This window comes from Apus apus, chromosome 25, assembly GCF_020740795.1.
Source record: "Apus apus isolate bApuApu2 chromosome 25, bApuApu2.pri.cur, whole genome shotgun sequence".
NCBI classification, from domain to species: domain Eukaryota; kingdom Metazoa; phylum Chordata; class Aves; order Apodiformes; family Apodidae; genus Apus; species Apus apus.
In genome coordinates this window covers 2,258,330-2,275,040 of record NC_067306.1, presented here as the reverse complement: position 1 = coordinate 2,275,040, position 16,711 = coordinate 2,258,330, and the positions used below count along the sequence as shown (strand labels likewise).

Here is a 16,711-nt window from a genome sequence, read left to right as displayed (position 1 = left end):
GCTCTGCCCGTTTGGTGGCTTTTCGAAAGTCCTGACGTTTTGCAACATTGCATAAACATAAAACAATCCATCCTTGATATGGAATGCAAGGGCGGATGACAGCGCAGCGCAGCCCCCTCGGCTTCGATTGATTTACGCCGAGACTGACGCTTTATCAGGCACACGAAAAAAGTTTGACCAATCATTTTGCTGGGAGCTCACAACACGGCAGCCCAACTGTACTTTGTTGGCTGGGAAGTTGGAGAAGGGGGTAGAGTACAAATCTAGATCTGTCCTATATATTTTTTTCCCTTCATTGAACCGTGCTTTGTATGATGTCTGAGAATGTCCATTTCTGGGACTCTTAGCAATTATTATGTCGACTCTATTATAAGTCATGAAAGTGAAGACTCGCCTTCAGCTAAATTTTCATCTGGGCAATATACGAGTTCCAGGCAAGCTGGGCACAATGAGCATCTAGAATTCCCCTCCTGTAGTTTTCAGCCAAAACCTCCAGTTTTCAGCGCCTCCTGGACTCCTTTGAATCCACATTCTTCTGGTACCCTTCCTGCCGTCTACCATCCATATATTCAACATCAAAGCGTCCCATCTGATAGCAGGTATCTCCGGAGCTGGCTGGATCCAGTACCCAGAGCAGAGAACCTCCCCGGGCAGGGATCTGTTAAGGCAGAACCGCTGCTGGGCCGTCCCGGGGATGTCCATAAACAGGGAACACAGGAGTACAATTTAGAAACTTCTGCTGCAAGGGAAGGGATCGTTTCCAATCAAAGGCCCAGCTTCGAGGACAATAAAGTTTGTGAAGGAAGCGAAGACAAAGACAGGACAGATCAAAGTAAGTTATAAAAGTGAGGAAGTAAACAGTATAAAAGCTGGAGGAGGTGCAATAAAAGGGGACAATGCTGCGTAAAGTTTAAAATCAGGGCTTAAAGAAAAGTCTCAGCTGGCTGATGCCAACCTAAGGGGAGAGGTGGGGAGGGGAGGGGGGTGGCATTGTCTCTGCCGGTAAATAAAAATAAAAATAAAAATGAACGTCGTCTCTGAGCTTAAACGGAGTCCAGAGCGGACAAAAGCCGGAGCGAGTCATTCTCTTTCCTACAGAGCGCTGGCTCCGGCAGCAGAGACCACTTTAGTAAGCGGGAGTAAATCTGCGCGGGTGCGGGCGGTGGGGACGGGGAAGGGACGGGGGGAGCCAGGGAATGTCGGGGAGAAAAGCGGGGGAAGGGGAGCGGAGAGCGGCGGTGATGGTGGGGAGAGGGGGGTGGCGGGGAGAAGGAGAAGGAGAAGAAGGGGGGGAAAGGGGAGAAATTACGGAGGAAAAGTTCACGTGGGGAAAGTAAACAGCAGCGGGGGCTTTTCCGTGCCCGCCGCACCCGGGTGGATGCGGGGACGGGCTCGCTCCCCTCCGCAGCTCCTCTAGCTCCTCTCGGGCTTCTGCTGGGTCTGTCTTTATTACTCCTCGTGTTGGCTTGTTTATTTGTTTGGGCGGCTTTCTTTTTTTTTCTATTTGTATTTTTTTAATTGTTTATGAAATGCAGCGGTTCAGGGTAAGAATATTTCAAAGCCACGTTCCTTCCTAGTAAAGAAGAAAAAAAAAAAAAAAAAAAGGACGGGGAAAAATGTGCTTCCAACTTAATTAGCTTTTATTTGCAATGTAGGCAGATTGGGGAAACAGTTCAACTTCAGGAGGTGCTTTTACCGCGAGCTATTTTGTCATTTCCCCCCTTGAAATACAGGAAAAATCCTCCTATCGTTAGCCTTGAAAATATTTAATAACACTAGCGATAATACTATTTTATACTCTTATTAATGGTAATTATAGTTATAATGTGAATGATTATAACCCAATGGCGTTTGAGTAAGTAAGAATCAGTATCTCCACCTCGTGCCGATCCGGTTGGTACCTGGTTTCCATCTGAAAGGTAAAACCTGAGCCCGAGCAGGAGGGAAAGGCAGAAACTTGGCTTCACCCCCACGGTAAATAATTTTGCAGTGAAAGCTGAACTTTTCCAAGCTGGCAGAGGAGAGGAGCAGCCCTCGCCGAGGGCAGAACTCCTCGGAGTCTGTGCAGGACCCAGTGACACACTCATTCTCTTTTCCCCTTGAATTCACTTCAATTTTTCCCACCCCTCCTCAGCGTGGAGCAGCAGCAGAGATTTCCATTGCCAGCCTAGGATTAAAACCACAGTATATTCTCGCCCCTCACGATTTCCTCCCCTCCGTGTGCAGGATGTTATGGTGACTTTTTTCTTTCTTCCCCCCCCCCCCCCTTTCCCTACCATTCCTCTCGCCCGCAGCCGCACAGGCGCGCACACACTCACACACACACACACACAAAAAGAAACTCCTATTCTATTGTACTGGGCAGAGATCCAGAACAAACTGCAACCGCGAGGTGAATGATTGGAGAGAATTAAACCTCCAGGTTCTGTGCTCAGTGTCCCTGAAATTGAAGATATAAAAATCTTGCCCAAGAAAACGTGATTAAGTTATAAGTGAAGTGCAGGGAGCTGGGTTTGGAGGGACGCTGGGTGGTTTCTATGGCGTGTGGTTACCACGCGCATTTTGTTTTAAAGAATAGTTTAATTTGGGTTGATGTTGAGATCCTGCCAGGGCTGGGAGACGGAGCTGGTTTGCAGAAAGTACTCCCACCGATTTCCATGACTCTTTCCATTTTTTTTTGGCCGGGGTTTCGCAATAATGCCTCCCCGCCCTGTGGACGGCACAGGGATCTGTTCATGTCTTTGCTGGTTTTCAAAAGAAAAGCTGTGCCAGAACCTCTTTCCCATTCCCTTCCCTGCTCAGGGATTTGTGTACAGCTCACAGATAATGCGAAATCATCTTTCAAATATCTTCCTTTTCAACCATCCGAGACCAAAAAAATAAACCCAAAGCGAATAAAAATCTGTTACGAAGCAGAACCTTCCACTGCCATTAAAGGGCGGGGAGCAGGATTAACAGTATCAATTATTAACAGCTTTCTTCCTCTTTAATATTTAATTCTGCATATTAGATCGAGTCAATTACATTAAGGAAATAGCCGCGCAAGTTGGTAAGAGGCAGTACTTACAGGGGAAGATTAACCGGATTATTTAAAAAAATAATAATAATAAAAAAAATTCAATATATTTCATTTTACGTGGAGGAAACGTTCTGATAGCGCGCGCATGTATATATTTATAACGGTCCATTTAATTGGTGTAAAGGTTTATGGCTTCAGTCATCATTTCAGAGGAGGCAAAGGATATAAAATAGAAATACGTGATCTGTCCGGACCCCTTCATTTCACTCTTTCCCGCCTCTCAGTTACCCACCGGTCAGCCAATATTTGCATGTCATTAGTAGATGCTCTATAATTTACCCCAAACCCACTTCACCTTTGGGTGCGACCTCCCTCACTATCCCCTATGGGGGAGGGGGTCGGGGATGGTTTTTGCTCTCAAAAATGTCGTTTTCTCCCCCTCCAGCCCCTCCTCGAACAGGCTAATTCCTGCAATGTCCTTTTTTTTCCCCCCAAGATTCCCACGTAACTTCTCCCACACGCGAGGGTGACGGGCAGCCTGGTATTTATTTTTTGGCTGCGTTTGCAGCCCTGCAAATGTCCCTGCGTTTGGGTAACACTTTCCAGATCTCCGGCAGCAGAGTCCATCCAGCCCTCGGAGGATGTTTATTGTATCGAGAGCTCTTCTTGCCACACAGCAACAACACAAAAAAAAAAAAAGGGGGGGGGGAGGAAAAAAATAGGCAGGATTTATGCAAGGAATCTCCAGACCTCCTCTCCCTGCTCTTTTCCTGCCCGATGTGTTTACAGGAGTAAATCTGTAGACACGTGGGAAAACACGTCTTGGGGGGGGGTTGGAAATATATAATAGATGTAATTTTTGCGCTGATTTCTCTGTATATAACGTGCAGAACGTGCAGATGGGCGTTATGCAAATGTATAAGTGCGTGTGGGTGTTTACCTGGCACAGATGGAGCCGGGGAAAAGTGGGGGGAGCTCTGCTGGTGGCACGTGTGCACCCAGACGTGCGTGTGTGCACCCAGACGTGCGTGTGTGCATGGACACGGGTGTGCATGGAAACGTGTGTGTGCACAGAGGTGTGTGTGGGGAGGCATGTGTGTGCATGGACACGGGTGTGCATGGAAACACGTGTGTGCACAGCCACGCGTGTGCATGGAAACGAGTGTGCACAGCCACGGATGTGCATGGAAACCCGTGTGTGCACAGCCAGGCGTGTCCACAGGGGCATGAGCGTGCACATGGGTACAGACAACACAGCCCCGCGTGTCCGTGGGTCCCACCGCCCCACCACCAGGGAGGGACAGGGTGAGTGTGCAGGGGTATTTGGGGACCATTCCCCCCCAACCCATCTGCTCATCCTGACCATCCCGGAGGATTTTCTCCCGGCCTCTGCCGCTCACCTCTATGGCCGGGAGCATTTTTCACCCCTGCATTTGCGTGTGTATAATCTGAATATTTGATGGCCTGATTAAAACCTTCTGAGAAACACTCAAGCTGCACCGTATTGATCTCCCTGCTTTTCTTTCAGCCAACCCAGCTGCCAGCTGGCTTCACGCCCGCTCCTCCAGGAAAAAACGATGCCCTTACACCAAATACCAGACCCTGGAGCTAGAGAAGGAGTTTTTATTCAATATGTACCTGACGAGGGACCGTAGACACGAAGTGGCCAGACTCCTCAACCTGAGTGAGAGACAAGTCAAAATCTGGTTTCAGAACCGAAGGATGAAAATGAAGAAAATGAACAAGGAACAGGGCAAAGAATGAAAAAGCAGAAAAGCAGCATCACCACCCCCCCCCTTCCCCCCACCCCTCAGTTCCCAGTCTCCACTCTAGTGCTGCCAAATCCCCCCAAACATGAGGGGAACACCCCCCCCCCCCTCCCCGGCCCCCCCTTTCCCCGTCTCCACCTTTGCATGCGAGATGTTGCTTATTATTCCTTGTTTTTTTTTTTTAATCTTTTGAGTATTGCCACATCGGAGGCAACTTAGCCAGAACTGCAGCTCCTTTTTGGGGACCCATGCTGGGTTTTGTTTCTGTTCTCTTGTTTTCTTCCCCTGTTGTTGTGGGTGGGTTGTTTGGTTTTTTTTCCTTTTTCCCCCCTTTCTCTTTTCTTCTCCCTACACTCTAACCCGGACACAGTTTTCCCTGCTTTCATTTTCTCCATGGAAAACCGGACGGCAAAAATCAACTGGCCACAACAAATCTGGCCCAAACCTCCCCCCCAAAAAAAAAAAACCCAACACCCTCACTGTCTTTCTTTATCCACGCAAGGACAATGATTCTCCATAACATTCCCAACACCCCGGTGCACACACACACACACACTCTCTCAAACACACTCAGACTCACACGTTGGGGTGGCCAAGGAACCAGACGATTTAATTAAACTACTGCAAGACAGATACAATCGTAAGACTCGCTGTTAATTGCACCCAACAAATCATTTTCAATTCGCCAACTTTATACCGGGGCAGTCGGTTAATGACAGCCCAACTCCCAACCGCGCTGGGTTCCCTTTTTTTCTTTTTTTAATCTTTTCCTCTTCCCCCCCCCCCCGCCTTTATCTTTCTATCTTCCTTTTTTTTTTTTTCCCTTTGAATTTTTGTAGTTGGTTTTATTCTGCGCGATTTTTATGTGAATCGCGCCAGAGCAGATAATATGTGACTTTGACCTGAAAGTTTAGTAGGATTCTTTCCAGAAAAAAAACCTCCTCATCTGGTAGTTTTATACTGGGTCACTTGGAAGAGGAGAAAAGACGGGGAGGGAGGCGAGAGAGTGTGTGGGGGGCACTTTCAGAGCCGCATTGTAAATTATTTAGGAGAAAAAGGGGCGGAAGAACCCCTGCCAACTTATTCCTAACTTTTAGAGGAGAGGAAGAATGGGATTTTCTAGTTAAAAAACTACCTTAGTAGAGCTATAAGGGAGGGGAAGGTTGTGTTCTTAGTGCTAGCATATTTATAATTTATTGTGAATTGACTTTTCCTAAAGCTGTTGCAGAGATAAAGTGCCAACCCCAGCCTGTGTGTATTTCTTCCCTCTCCTGTTTGCTGTGATGCTTTTAATACTTGAATGTCGGTGGGGTTTTGTTGGGGTGGGGTTCTTTTTTTTTTTTTGTTGTTGTTGTTCCTTTGTAATTTTTTTGGTTGATTTTTTTCGCCTGAAACCAGCTCCCCGGCATCTTTTCCCACTGCCACCCTCTTTCCTCCGGGGCCTTCCATGGGGAAGGAGCCTCGTCCTGCGGGTGACACCGGGGGGGGATGCGGCGACATCTTCCTCACACTCCCCCCTCCATCCTCATCCTCATCCCGAAGAAGATTTTAGGGTAACAAATCCAGACCTCGCTGGTCTCATGTCATGCCGGCCGGAGCTGATTTCCCATCTGACAGATCCGCTGGATCCAACCCGCCCGGGCGGGACTGGTTTCCCTTTATCTCTGTAAGACTTAACTTTGTTTTGGGAATGGGGGGGTGGGGGGGGGGAGTGGGAAACAGGGTGGGAGGTGGGGGGGTCGGACCGGGGGGGTTTAGTACCAGTTGATTATATGGTGGGTATTGTAAACTGTGCTCGTGGTTGTGATTCTGTGAATGTTGAAGCTCGTTTTCTGTTTCTGCTGTGGCTTTTTTTTGGGGGGGCTTTGGTTTTGTTTGGAAGTACGCGAAGAGTCCTGCAGTTGCTAGTGGCTGGAAAATACCGAAATAAACCTCTCTCGTTCTCTTCGTGTGCAAATCTGTATATTTAGCTGCCAGAGAGGCTTTTCAGGAACAAGGCGAGCGCAAGGTGGCTTGTTTTAAGACGGTTGGGGTGGGTGGGGGAAATAATCAATGAGAGAAAAGTCATTTATTTCTGCTGTATCTCTGAAGGAACCGGTGCAAATCCGATTTCAGAAGCGACAAACTTGCGTGTCCTTCCCGTCAGGTTTTGTGAGACCACTCGTGGCTCTGAACAGAGGCTGCCCTGGGCAGATTGGAGGGTTTGGGAAATGTTCCTGCTATTATTTTTTTTCACCCCCCAACCTCCCCCGCCACGATCCGGGGATAAAAATCAAGTAGCTGTGCCTCGGTGGGCTGAATTTTCCACCCCTCCAATTCCTCTTGGAAGAGGTAAAAAAATTAAAAGAATCTCCCAGTCCATCAGAAACCAGACCCGAGGTGTTTAAGCCCGTTCCTCAGAAAGTTTTGTGGTGGTTTGGGTTTGTTTTTTTTTTTTTTAATGCCTAAACTTTCTCATGTGAAACTTTCCATCATGAAGTAGCTCCTCGGGGGCTTCAAAATTTAACTGTTCTGTTGCCGGAGAGAATTAATTCTAACCCAAACTTCACCCTGTGTCAAAACCCATCATCTCCTTTCCTCGAAAAGAAAGAAATATTAAACCAAATAATAACAAAAACCTGTTTCTGAAACATTTTGAGCTGGGGGGTCAAAAAAAAAAAAAAAAAAAGCCTGGTGGCAGCAGGATCATTTCTCTAAATCCGGATTTATTGAAAGAGCCTAATAAAACGTGGGTGAAAAAAAAAAAAAGATGATTTAACTGTGTTTATGCTGGGCGGTCAAATTTTTCAGTCCTGTTTGATTCTTCTCAAGGATGGATGAATTTCAAATCTGCTTGGTGCTGAATTGATATATTCCTCGTATCTCGAACGGAGGGTGGACTCGCCTAAATCCTCATTACTATATATTTTTCAGAAGCGCATCCGTGACTTAATTGATGTTTTCAACCCATCGGCCACTGGGATTTAGAAACGTTTTTCACTTTCCTTAGAATTGTGGTAAAGAGCGGCTATTTTTAAGACGACGATATAAGGTTCTTTTTAAATAGAATTTAAAATGTTAGTTCATTTTATTAGGAAATATGCTTACTTTAAAAAAAAAATAGTAAAAAAAAAAAAAAAGATGGAAACAACCCCCCCCCCCCCCGTTTTCTGTAGCATCAGCCCGGATGTATTTTCCAGAGATGTTTAATGCTCCAGAATAAAAATCGATTTTAGAACCACAGCCCCTATATGTCATTGTGTTATACTGCTTCATCTGAAATTTCAGAAATATTTTCGTTGCGTTTTCCTGCGTCCTTTAGTGGCTCGTTAAGTGTATCGGAAGAATCAATTTTTTGCTTAGGTTTTAAAAAATATTTAATAATAATACCCAGAGACAAGTGGCAATATTTCCTCTCCCGTGTAGCAGGTTCTGAAGTTGATTCTGAGCAAACTTGCTGCGTTTCTCTATGATTTTATTTTTATTTTTAAATTGGAGATCGTTCATCTCTGGTCACGTTTTCCCGGTGTTTGCTTGTTTGTTTGTTTGCTTGTTTTGAGGGTTTCAAGCCTCACAGTCCTTCCTCAGCCTGAGGGGAGCAGCAGCACAGGGATGGACCGGTTTTATTTGACTTTCCTCGGGTGGTTCCCCCATCCCCGAAGGAAAACTTGGCTCAAGAAAAAATGAGAAACCCAAACCAAACAGTAGGAAACCCCACCCGCTTTCCCTGCCTGGCATCACCTCAGCTTTGAGGCGCGGTTCCTTCTTCCAAGGGCTCGAGGAGCGGTTCCTAGAATTCCGTCTCTAAATTCCTCCGACATTTTATCGCTCCTGAAGAAACACAAGCTCTTGGCAAGTGTTTCTATCTCTATATTTTTAAAAAACCCCAACCAACCCCAAGACCTGCTCAGCCCTGCAGGAAGCAGGTAGCCAGAAACAGACCCATGGAACTCTCCCCAGTAATTTTTAACGTAATGAGCGCTCGAAAGGGAAATATTTCACTTTCTTTTTTTCTTTTTTTTCCTTAAATCCTTTCTTTGGGGCAGCTCTGAAAAGAAAACAAAAGAAGAAGCAAGATATTTGGAGCTTAGAGAGGGAAGAGAGAGAAAGGGAAGTAACTTGTCATAAAAAGAAGGAAAATTCAGTGCAGTGTGCTGCAATAAAAGAATATGACCGCTATAAAACTTTATAGGGTATAAATTTCTGAAGGTTAAGGAACTAAACGGCTGTAAAGCAAACAGTGCAAGAAAACTTTCAGGAACTCCTAAATTACTCCAACGACTTGGGAATGTGGGGGAAACCCAACGTGTAAATGCTCTGATTTCTGTTTTAGTCACGAAATTCCCCTCTTTTATTTTTTTTCCTCTTTTATTTTATTTTCCCTTTATTTTTTTCCCCCCTTCTTTTTTTTCCCTACGGGAGGGGGTAGTTAAAAAATAAGGAGGGGGAAGAGAGGGAGAGAAAAGGTGGGGAGGGACTTTCGCTAATTTATTCTTCTCTTGCAGATGCCGTGAAAATCCAGCGCTCTGGATGATTCCCTTTGTTCTTTTTTTTCCTTCTTCTTCTTTTTTTCCCCTTCCCTCCTCCCCCCCTAGTTTTTCCCCCCCTGTTTTCTCTCTCTCTCCCCCCCCCCCTTTCAAATTAATTCCAGGCTCCCAGAATGAGGAGCCCTGAACACAACAACACCCCCCCCCACTCGAAGTTCTGGCCAGACGTCTGGGCTTGGGAAGCTCTTGATGGCTTTACAGCTCTGGCTTCTCCCTCCCGCCCCCCCCCGGCCCAAACCCCCCTCCAGAGCAGAATGACCAATTGTTTAGTCTCGAATTTGAAACAATAGCGATTTTTCAAGAAAGCAAACCCATTTTCTCCTCTTTTTATTGGCGGGCAGAGAAGAGTTTTTTTTTTTTTCCTGCGCCTGAAACTTCAGCCCTTCGGGGCCCGGAGGAGAGATTCCATTTTCCTTGTTCTCCCCTTTTTTTTAATTTTTATTTTTAATTTTATGTTTGTTTTGTTTTTCTTTTCCCTCCACCTCCCTCACTCCGCTTTGGGCTGCTTTGCTTTCCCCAGGTCCATGAGGACCACCCCCCCCCCATCTCTCATCTTTTACCCCCTTTCAGCCCACCCCCCCCCCCCCCCCCCCCCCCCCACCGCCCAAGGAAACCTCCCTCCGCCCCCGCGGAGGCTGCAGTTCCGCCTCACTCCGCGAGGTGGCGACGTTGCTCCACGCTTGAAGCGCGTCTCCCCGCGCTGGGGCCGCGGGGCTCCGCGTAACACCTTGATGGGCTTTCACCACCGGGGCTGCTTGCTGGTCAGCAGGAATCACCCCATATCATCCCATTCCCCCCCTCCCATCCCCACCTAGGCATAAAATACAGGGTTAATTTTACCTATTTTCCCCAATTTACAAGTTACAGCTTGTTTTTTTTTTCCCCCCCTGCAAATTTATTGATGATGGGGAGGGGAGGGGGGGAAAGTGGACGCCGAATAGTTCATCTGAAGGCTCTGGGATGCGGTGAGAGGTGGGACAGGCGTTTATTTTAAATATTCATTTAAAAGAGGGGGGAAAAAAAACCACCAACAACCCCCAAAGACATCGGGGTTTGTCTGCTGGGAGTTGGGGCGGAGGTGGGAGAGCAGCTTAATTACCCCCAACCCCAAGATTTAGGTGAAAAAGAGGGTGGCTCCAAGATTTCGGGTGAAAAGGACGAGCAGAATCGGGACATTTCCCTCACCTTGGCCGTGAGGATGATCTGCGCCTTCTCGGCTTTTAATTGTGTATGTTTTAGATGCAATAATCATCACCGAAGGAAAGGCAGTCAACGCTTTTTGAAGTCAAACCGGTCATTTTCGGTAAAGTTGCTCCATCTTTTGGCAATTCCACTGCTCTTTGCCCACTTAACACCCTCAGAAATATTCTTTAAATGCTACAGACCAGGAAATTAATCAAAAAAAATGCTGTTAACTCACGTATAAATACTCTCCCACATGGAAACTTCAAACTCCGTTAGTTCACTTTTATTTTGGCCTTTGTTTCTTCAAAATTACAGGAGAAAAACTACTCGGACCTTCAGTCCTTCAGCTGCAAATAACACAGAAAGGAATCGTGGTGATAATTTAGATATAATTAGAGATGTAATTTTTTTTCCCCCGAGTGTTATCTTCTTTTCTAAAGAACTCTTTCTCCAAAAGTTCCACCAGAAATTCCAGCCCTTCCCGGGTAATCAACATTCTGGGGAAGAAAGTTACAAATTAAACCGGCGCAAACAACAGAACAGGATGCGAGTTGTTGTTTGAAAAAGCGAAGTTGCAGCATCTCGAGGCTCTCTTGAAATGCTAGAAAATGAAATGCAAACGGAAACAGCAAGAAATGGGGGAAAGAAAGGAAAATCCTGCCCTGGTGCGGTCAGTAAAATGCAGAGTAGTGAAAAGTTTTACCCAGGAAAGGGTTTGGGGTTCTTTTGTTTTGTTGTTGTGTTGTTGTTGTTTTTTTTTTCCTTGTGAATTCCTAGTAAATCTTTCTCCACTGGGTATTTATAAATTATCTTCTCCCTCTCTCACACACACAGACATCCCCACTTGTGTGGGGGTTGGTGTTTTTTTTTTTTTCCTTATAATAGAAACATTTTCCTTTCATCAGGAATCTGAGTTACAGTAGAGGGATGATTTAAGGTCAGCCATTGATTTCTGGTGCGTTGGTGAGTTCCCATCGCATCACGACCATAAAATTCTCCTGCACTTGATAAAAAACGTTAACTTCCAAGAACAACTTCGCTCCCCCCTTCTTGGGTCCACGTTTGGACGGGAATTCCTGCTATTTATTTATTTTTTACTCTACAAACTTCAAGTGCCGAGAGAACAACTGTGAACACACATGAAAGGGAATCGCTTTTTTTCCGCAAATACTTGACTCGATTCGATTATTTTTATATTTTTTTTTCTTTCTTTCTTTCTTGAAAATTCCAGCACCGAGCACCCCCACACCAAGCTGCAAAGCTCTATTTACTTCTCTGCACCATTTCTGGGCTTTTATGTTCAAAGATGAAACCAAAATCTGCTCAATCGACAATAAAAGTGTTGAGAAAAATAAAACGTTAACTTGTCTTTTAGGGGGGGAAAAAAATCCTTAATTATACCACTGCAAGTGCTCCAACAACAATAATTACTTGAAAAGGCTCTTAAACTCGACTGAAATTATCCCAACACAAAATAAAGGAAACGTATTTACTTCAATTATTTCTCTAAGGAAGGTTTTAAAGTTTTATTCCGTTACTATCTTTGGTTTCCTTCTCTCTTTCTTCCTCCCTTCCTTAATTCCCTGCCTGCTCCCACTGCCAATTTTAATTAAACTATTTTTTTTATTTACCAAAGCCCTGCCAGACTAAGCGAAGCATCTCGAGTTTTTTCCTTTTCTCCACGTTGTAAAGGTCGAAAATTGTCCTTCAGTTCCAGGCAGGCAGGAGTGAAACCCTCTTTAATTCACCTTTCTCGTGTCCAACCCGAGCAGACGGATGCAACGGGAGGCAGAAAAAACACCCAGGGCAAAAGGGGCGAGTGTGTGTGGGGGGAGAAAAATATAAAATAGAGGTTTAAAAGAGTGTCTTTAACTCCTATTGAAGGTTGGGAAATATAGATGGGATTGCGAGAGGCTTGGAGGGGAGTCGTGGGTGTGAGGCAGCGTTTGGGGTGGGAAGGTTTGGGGTCGTTATTTGCTGAAATAAGTCTCGGTAATATTTGCTGACTGCGATCAATGAATTTCAAAATCTACCCCCTGTGTGTTTAGATGGTGGAAAATTGCAGCGTTGGCATCTTCGGGGTAAGTTTGCTCCGTTGTTAGCAAATGCCAATAAACCAGAAAGCTTCTCTCTTCTCCCCCTTTGCCCCCATCCCCGGTTTTCATCATGCAAAAAAAAAAAAAAAAGATAGATAGATATAAAAATAAAGGAAGAATGAAGTTCTTGAGGAGGGGGTGAGGTGGGGAACAGCCATCAGTTACTGACCATCAAGGTTCTGTTCTGGAGGTGATAAGCGACACAATACTTGGAGTTCGCAATCATCCCCGACCACATCTTGAACAAGTCCTCGGCGGGGGAGAGGAGGCGGGGATGGGGGATGGGGGGGGGGGCTGCGGGAAAGACACCAAAAGTCAATGTTCTATATGAAAAACTATCATCATTTTAATTCAATATTGACACCTCCACATCTCGCTGCGACGCGGACGGGTCCAATCGAAACCTCTGCTTTATAGCAGTGGAGGAACGAACTCGTAAAATCCTAACGGCTTTTATGTAGTGCGGTATAAACAACAACAACATCCCCGGCTTTATGGCGTTTTATAGTTTGTTAAACAGTTTACAGCCTTTTTTGGGGCTATTACAAATGCAATTCCCTTCATGTGATAGTTAAACCTTTATCAATAATAAGGAAATTGATCATTAAAATGTTAAATATGACTACCTCGTTTGTTTTAAAATATGTTTAGGGTAAGAAGCTGTATGATTTGATAACTTGTATTAAAATACCAATTACATTTATAGGACCTTTTAAAACTGGTAGCAATTAAATCGTGTTCTTTTACAGTTTTCCAAAGCGACCCTGACATTTAAAAAGGCTAAAACTGCCTCGTTAAAATTTTGAAATTAACGACTGCGAGCGCTTCTCTTTAATTTTCCAACACTCCCCAAAAATCAATCTTTGGGGTGGTCTAGGTATGTGATTTGTTGTGAGGCGAGCGATATCTCATTAATGTAGGTAGTTAAACATATTTAATCCGTATATTCACCCCACCTCCTTCTCTCTTCCCTCTCTCTCTCTCTCTCTCTCTCTCTCTCTCTCTCTCTCTCGCTCCCTCTCCCTCTCTCGCTCCCCCTCGCTTGCTTTTCCTTCTTTATTCTCTCACACTCTTCCTTTCACAATCATGCAGTGCAGAGTCCGTGTGGAGTAAGGAGAAGCCAATAGGATGAGGTTTTGGTAATAGATGCAAATGATCATGAAAAGACACTGCAAAATATGAAACAACTCATTTGCGCTGAAGTAAATCACTGAAAACTGTTTATGAACTGGCATCTCTTCTTGGAAATGTAAAGCGAGAACTCTTTAAGTGGCGATTTTTTTTTTTTTTTTTAAGGGGTGGGGGGGGAGGAAAGAATTCAATATCATGCAGGCTTAGAGTTTTGATTATATCCTCCTTTTATATTCCTGGAAATCACAAACTGTCGTTGCTTAGCATCTTAGCGCTTTCTTTTTTTGCTAATAGATTCCCGCGGTCTCCTCTGCTTGGCTTCTTTTTTTTTTTATAAAAAAAAAAACACCTTTTTTTTTTTTTAGGGGTGGTTTGTTGTTGTTTTCTTCCTCCTCCAAACAAATACTCTGATTGAAATTAAAATGAGCTCTTATTTTGTCAACTCACTCTTCTCCAAATACAAAACCGGGGACTCCTTGCGTCCCAATTACTATGACTGCGGGTTCGCTCAGGATCTTGGGGGCAGACCCACGGTGGTGTACGGACCCAGCACGGGGGGCACCTTCCAGCATCCCACCCAAATCCAGGAGTTTTACCACGGAGCATCCTCACTCTCCAGCTCCCCTTACCAACAGAATCCCTGCGCCGTGGCGTGCCATGGGGACCCCAGCAACTTCTATGGCTACGACCCCTTGCAAAGGCAGAGCCTCTTCAGCGCCCAGGAGTCGGACTTGGTGCAGTACACGGACTGCAAGCTTGCTGCCAGCGGCCTTGGAGAGGAGGCGGAGAGCTCGGAGCAGAGCCCTTCTCCGACCCAGCTTTTCCCTTGGATGCGACCGCAAGGTGAGGCGAGATGGAAAGGACAGCGAGGAGGCATTTCCTCAGCCCATAAAGTAGCTTTCTTTCTGCCCCTCTTGCTTGCTTGCTTTCTTTCGCTCCCTTTTTCTTCCCCAGTGACTGTATTTTACTGCTTTATGGGGGTAAACTTTTGCACTTGTAAATTGCTTTATAGTTTAATTACCCTGAAGGAGACCTTTTCTTCTGGGGGGCTGAGCGAGCCGGGCTTTCTGTGGAAGGAAGCGTCCTTAAAGTTTATGGCACTTTTATAGCCTTAAAAAGGACCCTTCATTTTTGTTTTGCGTTTGATTTGGGATTTTCGCTGCTGCTCTTCGCTCTCCCCGGGTTGCAGCTCTTGATTTTCCTTTTTCATTTTTTAAGCTTTTGTGCGTGTGTCTGTGCGGGCTCCCAAAGCCCCGGACTCTGTTGTTGTTGTTGTTGTTGTTGTGGTTCGGGTGATAATAAGTGTGCAAGTGCTTTAGCTGGGCTGCTCGGAGTGGGCTGCTGGGTGACCCCCCCCCTCCTTCCCTCCCCTGCCACCATCACCCTTCGCCTTTAGAACCATCTTCCCTTTTCTAATATTCCACAGCAGCCTTTCCCCTCGCCTTGTTTGCTTCCTGCCCTTGCTCCTGCGAGTCCTTTCTTCCTTTCCCCCCCCCCCCCTTCCCTCCCCGTGCCGGGGTGTGTGTGTGTGTGAGCGGGTGTGAGTCTGTGTGTGCCTATTCCCGAGCCTGGTTTATGTATCTTTCAACCTCCTTCTCTTCCACCCAACCTTTGCAATTCCCCAGCAGCCGCTGGACGGAGGAGGGGGAGGCAAACCTACAGCCGCTACCAGACCCTGGAACTGGAGAAGGAATTTCTATTTAATCCCTACCTGACCCGCAAACGGAGGATCGAGGTCTCGCATGCCCTGGGATTGACAGAAAGGCAGGTCAAAATCTGGTTCCAGAACAGGAGGATGAAATGGAAAAAAGAAAACAACAAAGACAAGTTTCCCAGCAGCAAATGCGAGCAGGAAGAACTGGAAAAACAGAAAATGGAAAGAGCCCAGGAGGTGGACGAGGAAGGGGAAGCACAGAAGGCGGACAAGAAATAAAAGGATTTTTAAGGACTGAAAGGCAAGCGCTGCTGGGGTGGAAGAGCCCCTGAGCCCCACGTTAATGGCAGTTTAGAGTAAGGGAGGGGTGGGGGGGAAAAAAAAACCCACACAACCAACAATGCATAGAAAAGAGAAAGAAACAAAACCTTTTATTGCTGTAAAACAATATAGCTGTAAGCACCACTTCCCTGATTATCCTTTGATACAATGAACAGTATGCAAAAGTGCTCGGGAGGTCTCTCCTGCCTTTTGCCAGTTATTAACTAGTGGTAGTGTAACGCAATAGCTTATGTAAAACATGACTGTGAAATTTTCTCTCTCTCTCTCTCTGTCTTTCTCTCTGTCTCTCTCTTCTTTCCTGGGGGGTGGGTTGGTTAACATAGCTTTCCATGCTATAGGAGTTACGTGAAATTACATTTGTGCACTTTGGGTTGTTTTGGTTGTTTTTTTTTATTATTATTCTTATTTTCCACCTTTTTTATTTGGTTTTTTTTGGTTGTTGTTGTGGTTTATCTGTACGTACTGGAGGTAGCTATTGAAACAAACATCCCAACAACATGAAACTGCCTATTTATGCTGTAGTTATCTCTCTCTTTCTCTCTTTACTTTCCTTACTTCTGTTCTGTTCTTTGGTTTGGGCTTTTCTTTTCTTTCTTTTATTATTATTATTTTTTTTTAATTTACAATTTTAAGTGTCTCTTCCAAAAACAAAAAAGGGAAAAAAAAGAAAAAAATACAAGAAAAAAAAAGCCTTTTTCTCTCCTTTAGTTAGCATGCGCACAGTGAAGCAAGTTGTAAAGTGATCTTTAGGTTAACTGTGAAAAAGAATGTATACTGTATACGTGAATTACTTTATTGGGGGAACTAATGATATATTTTGTTGTTCTTTCATCACTTTGTTCTATTGTCTAAACCTGGAAGCGGCGGAAGAAAGTTACAATAAAGTTTACAAGCGAGAATTCCGTGACATCATTCTTTTAGCCTGCTCCATTTCCTCCAGGACCACTTTGATAGAAAGGAAATAAAAGTCAATTGTGTCGGAGCTGCAG

General features: G+C 45.2%; 2 protein-coding genes across 4 annotated transcripts; both read left to right on the top strand.

Annotated features, from left to right (window-relative positions):
- Positions 1-324: 324 nt before the first annotated feature.
- HOXB9 (homeobox B9) lies at positions 325-4,798 on the top strand. The gene is made up of 2 exons (XM_051640461.1): positions 325-832; positions 4,548-4,798. Exons 1-2 carry the CDS (start codon positions 325-327, stop codon positions 4,781-4,783), a joined length of 744 nt encoding a protein of 247 aa, XP_051496421.1. The 3' UTR covers positions 4,784-4,798.
- Positions 4,799-5,142: 344 nt separating this feature from the next.
- HOXB8 (homeobox B8) lies at positions 5,143-15,779 on the top strand. 3 transcript variants are annotated; one of them, XM_051640465.1, is made up of 3 exons: positions 5,143-6,454; positions 14,362-14,569; positions 15,352-15,779. In XM_051640465.1, exons 1-3 carry the CDS (start codon positions 6,374-6,376, stop codon positions 15,657-15,659), a joined length of 597 nt encoding a protein of 198 aa, XP_051496425.1. In that variant the 5' UTR covers positions 5,143-6,373; the 3' UTR covers positions 15,660-15,779. The 3 variants fall into 3 exon arrangements, with proteins under 3 accessions (XP_051496425.1, XP_051496424.1, XP_051496423.1); XM_051640464.1 differs by lacking the exon at positions 5,143-6,454 and having other exon boundaries at positions 14,108-14,569; positions 15,355-15,714; XM_051640463.1 differs by lacking the exon at positions 5,143-6,454 and having other exon boundaries at positions 14,113-14,569.
- The last annotated feature ends 932 nt before the right edge of the window (positions 15,780-16,711 follow it).

What these genes read in the sequence shown, in the direction of transcription:
- HOXB9 (XM_051640461.1), top strand. Translation starts at nt 325, where the DNA reads ATGTCCATTTCTGGGACTCTTAGCAATTATTATGTCGACTCTATTATA. An exon ending in CAAAGACAGGACAGATCAAA is followed by an intron (nt 833 to 4,547) that starts GTAAGTTATAAA and finishes CTTTTCTTTCAG; the next exon opens with CCAACCCAGCTGCCAGCTGG.
- HOXB8 (XM_051640463.1), top strand. Translation starts at nt 14,149, where the DNA reads ATGAGCTCTTATTTTGTCAACTCACTCTTCTCCAAATACAAAACCGGG. An exon ending in CCCTTGGATGCGACCGCAAG is followed by an intron (nt 14,570 to 15,351) that starts GTGAGGCGAGAT and finishes GCAATTCCCCAG; the next exon opens with CAGCCGCTGGACGGAGGAGG.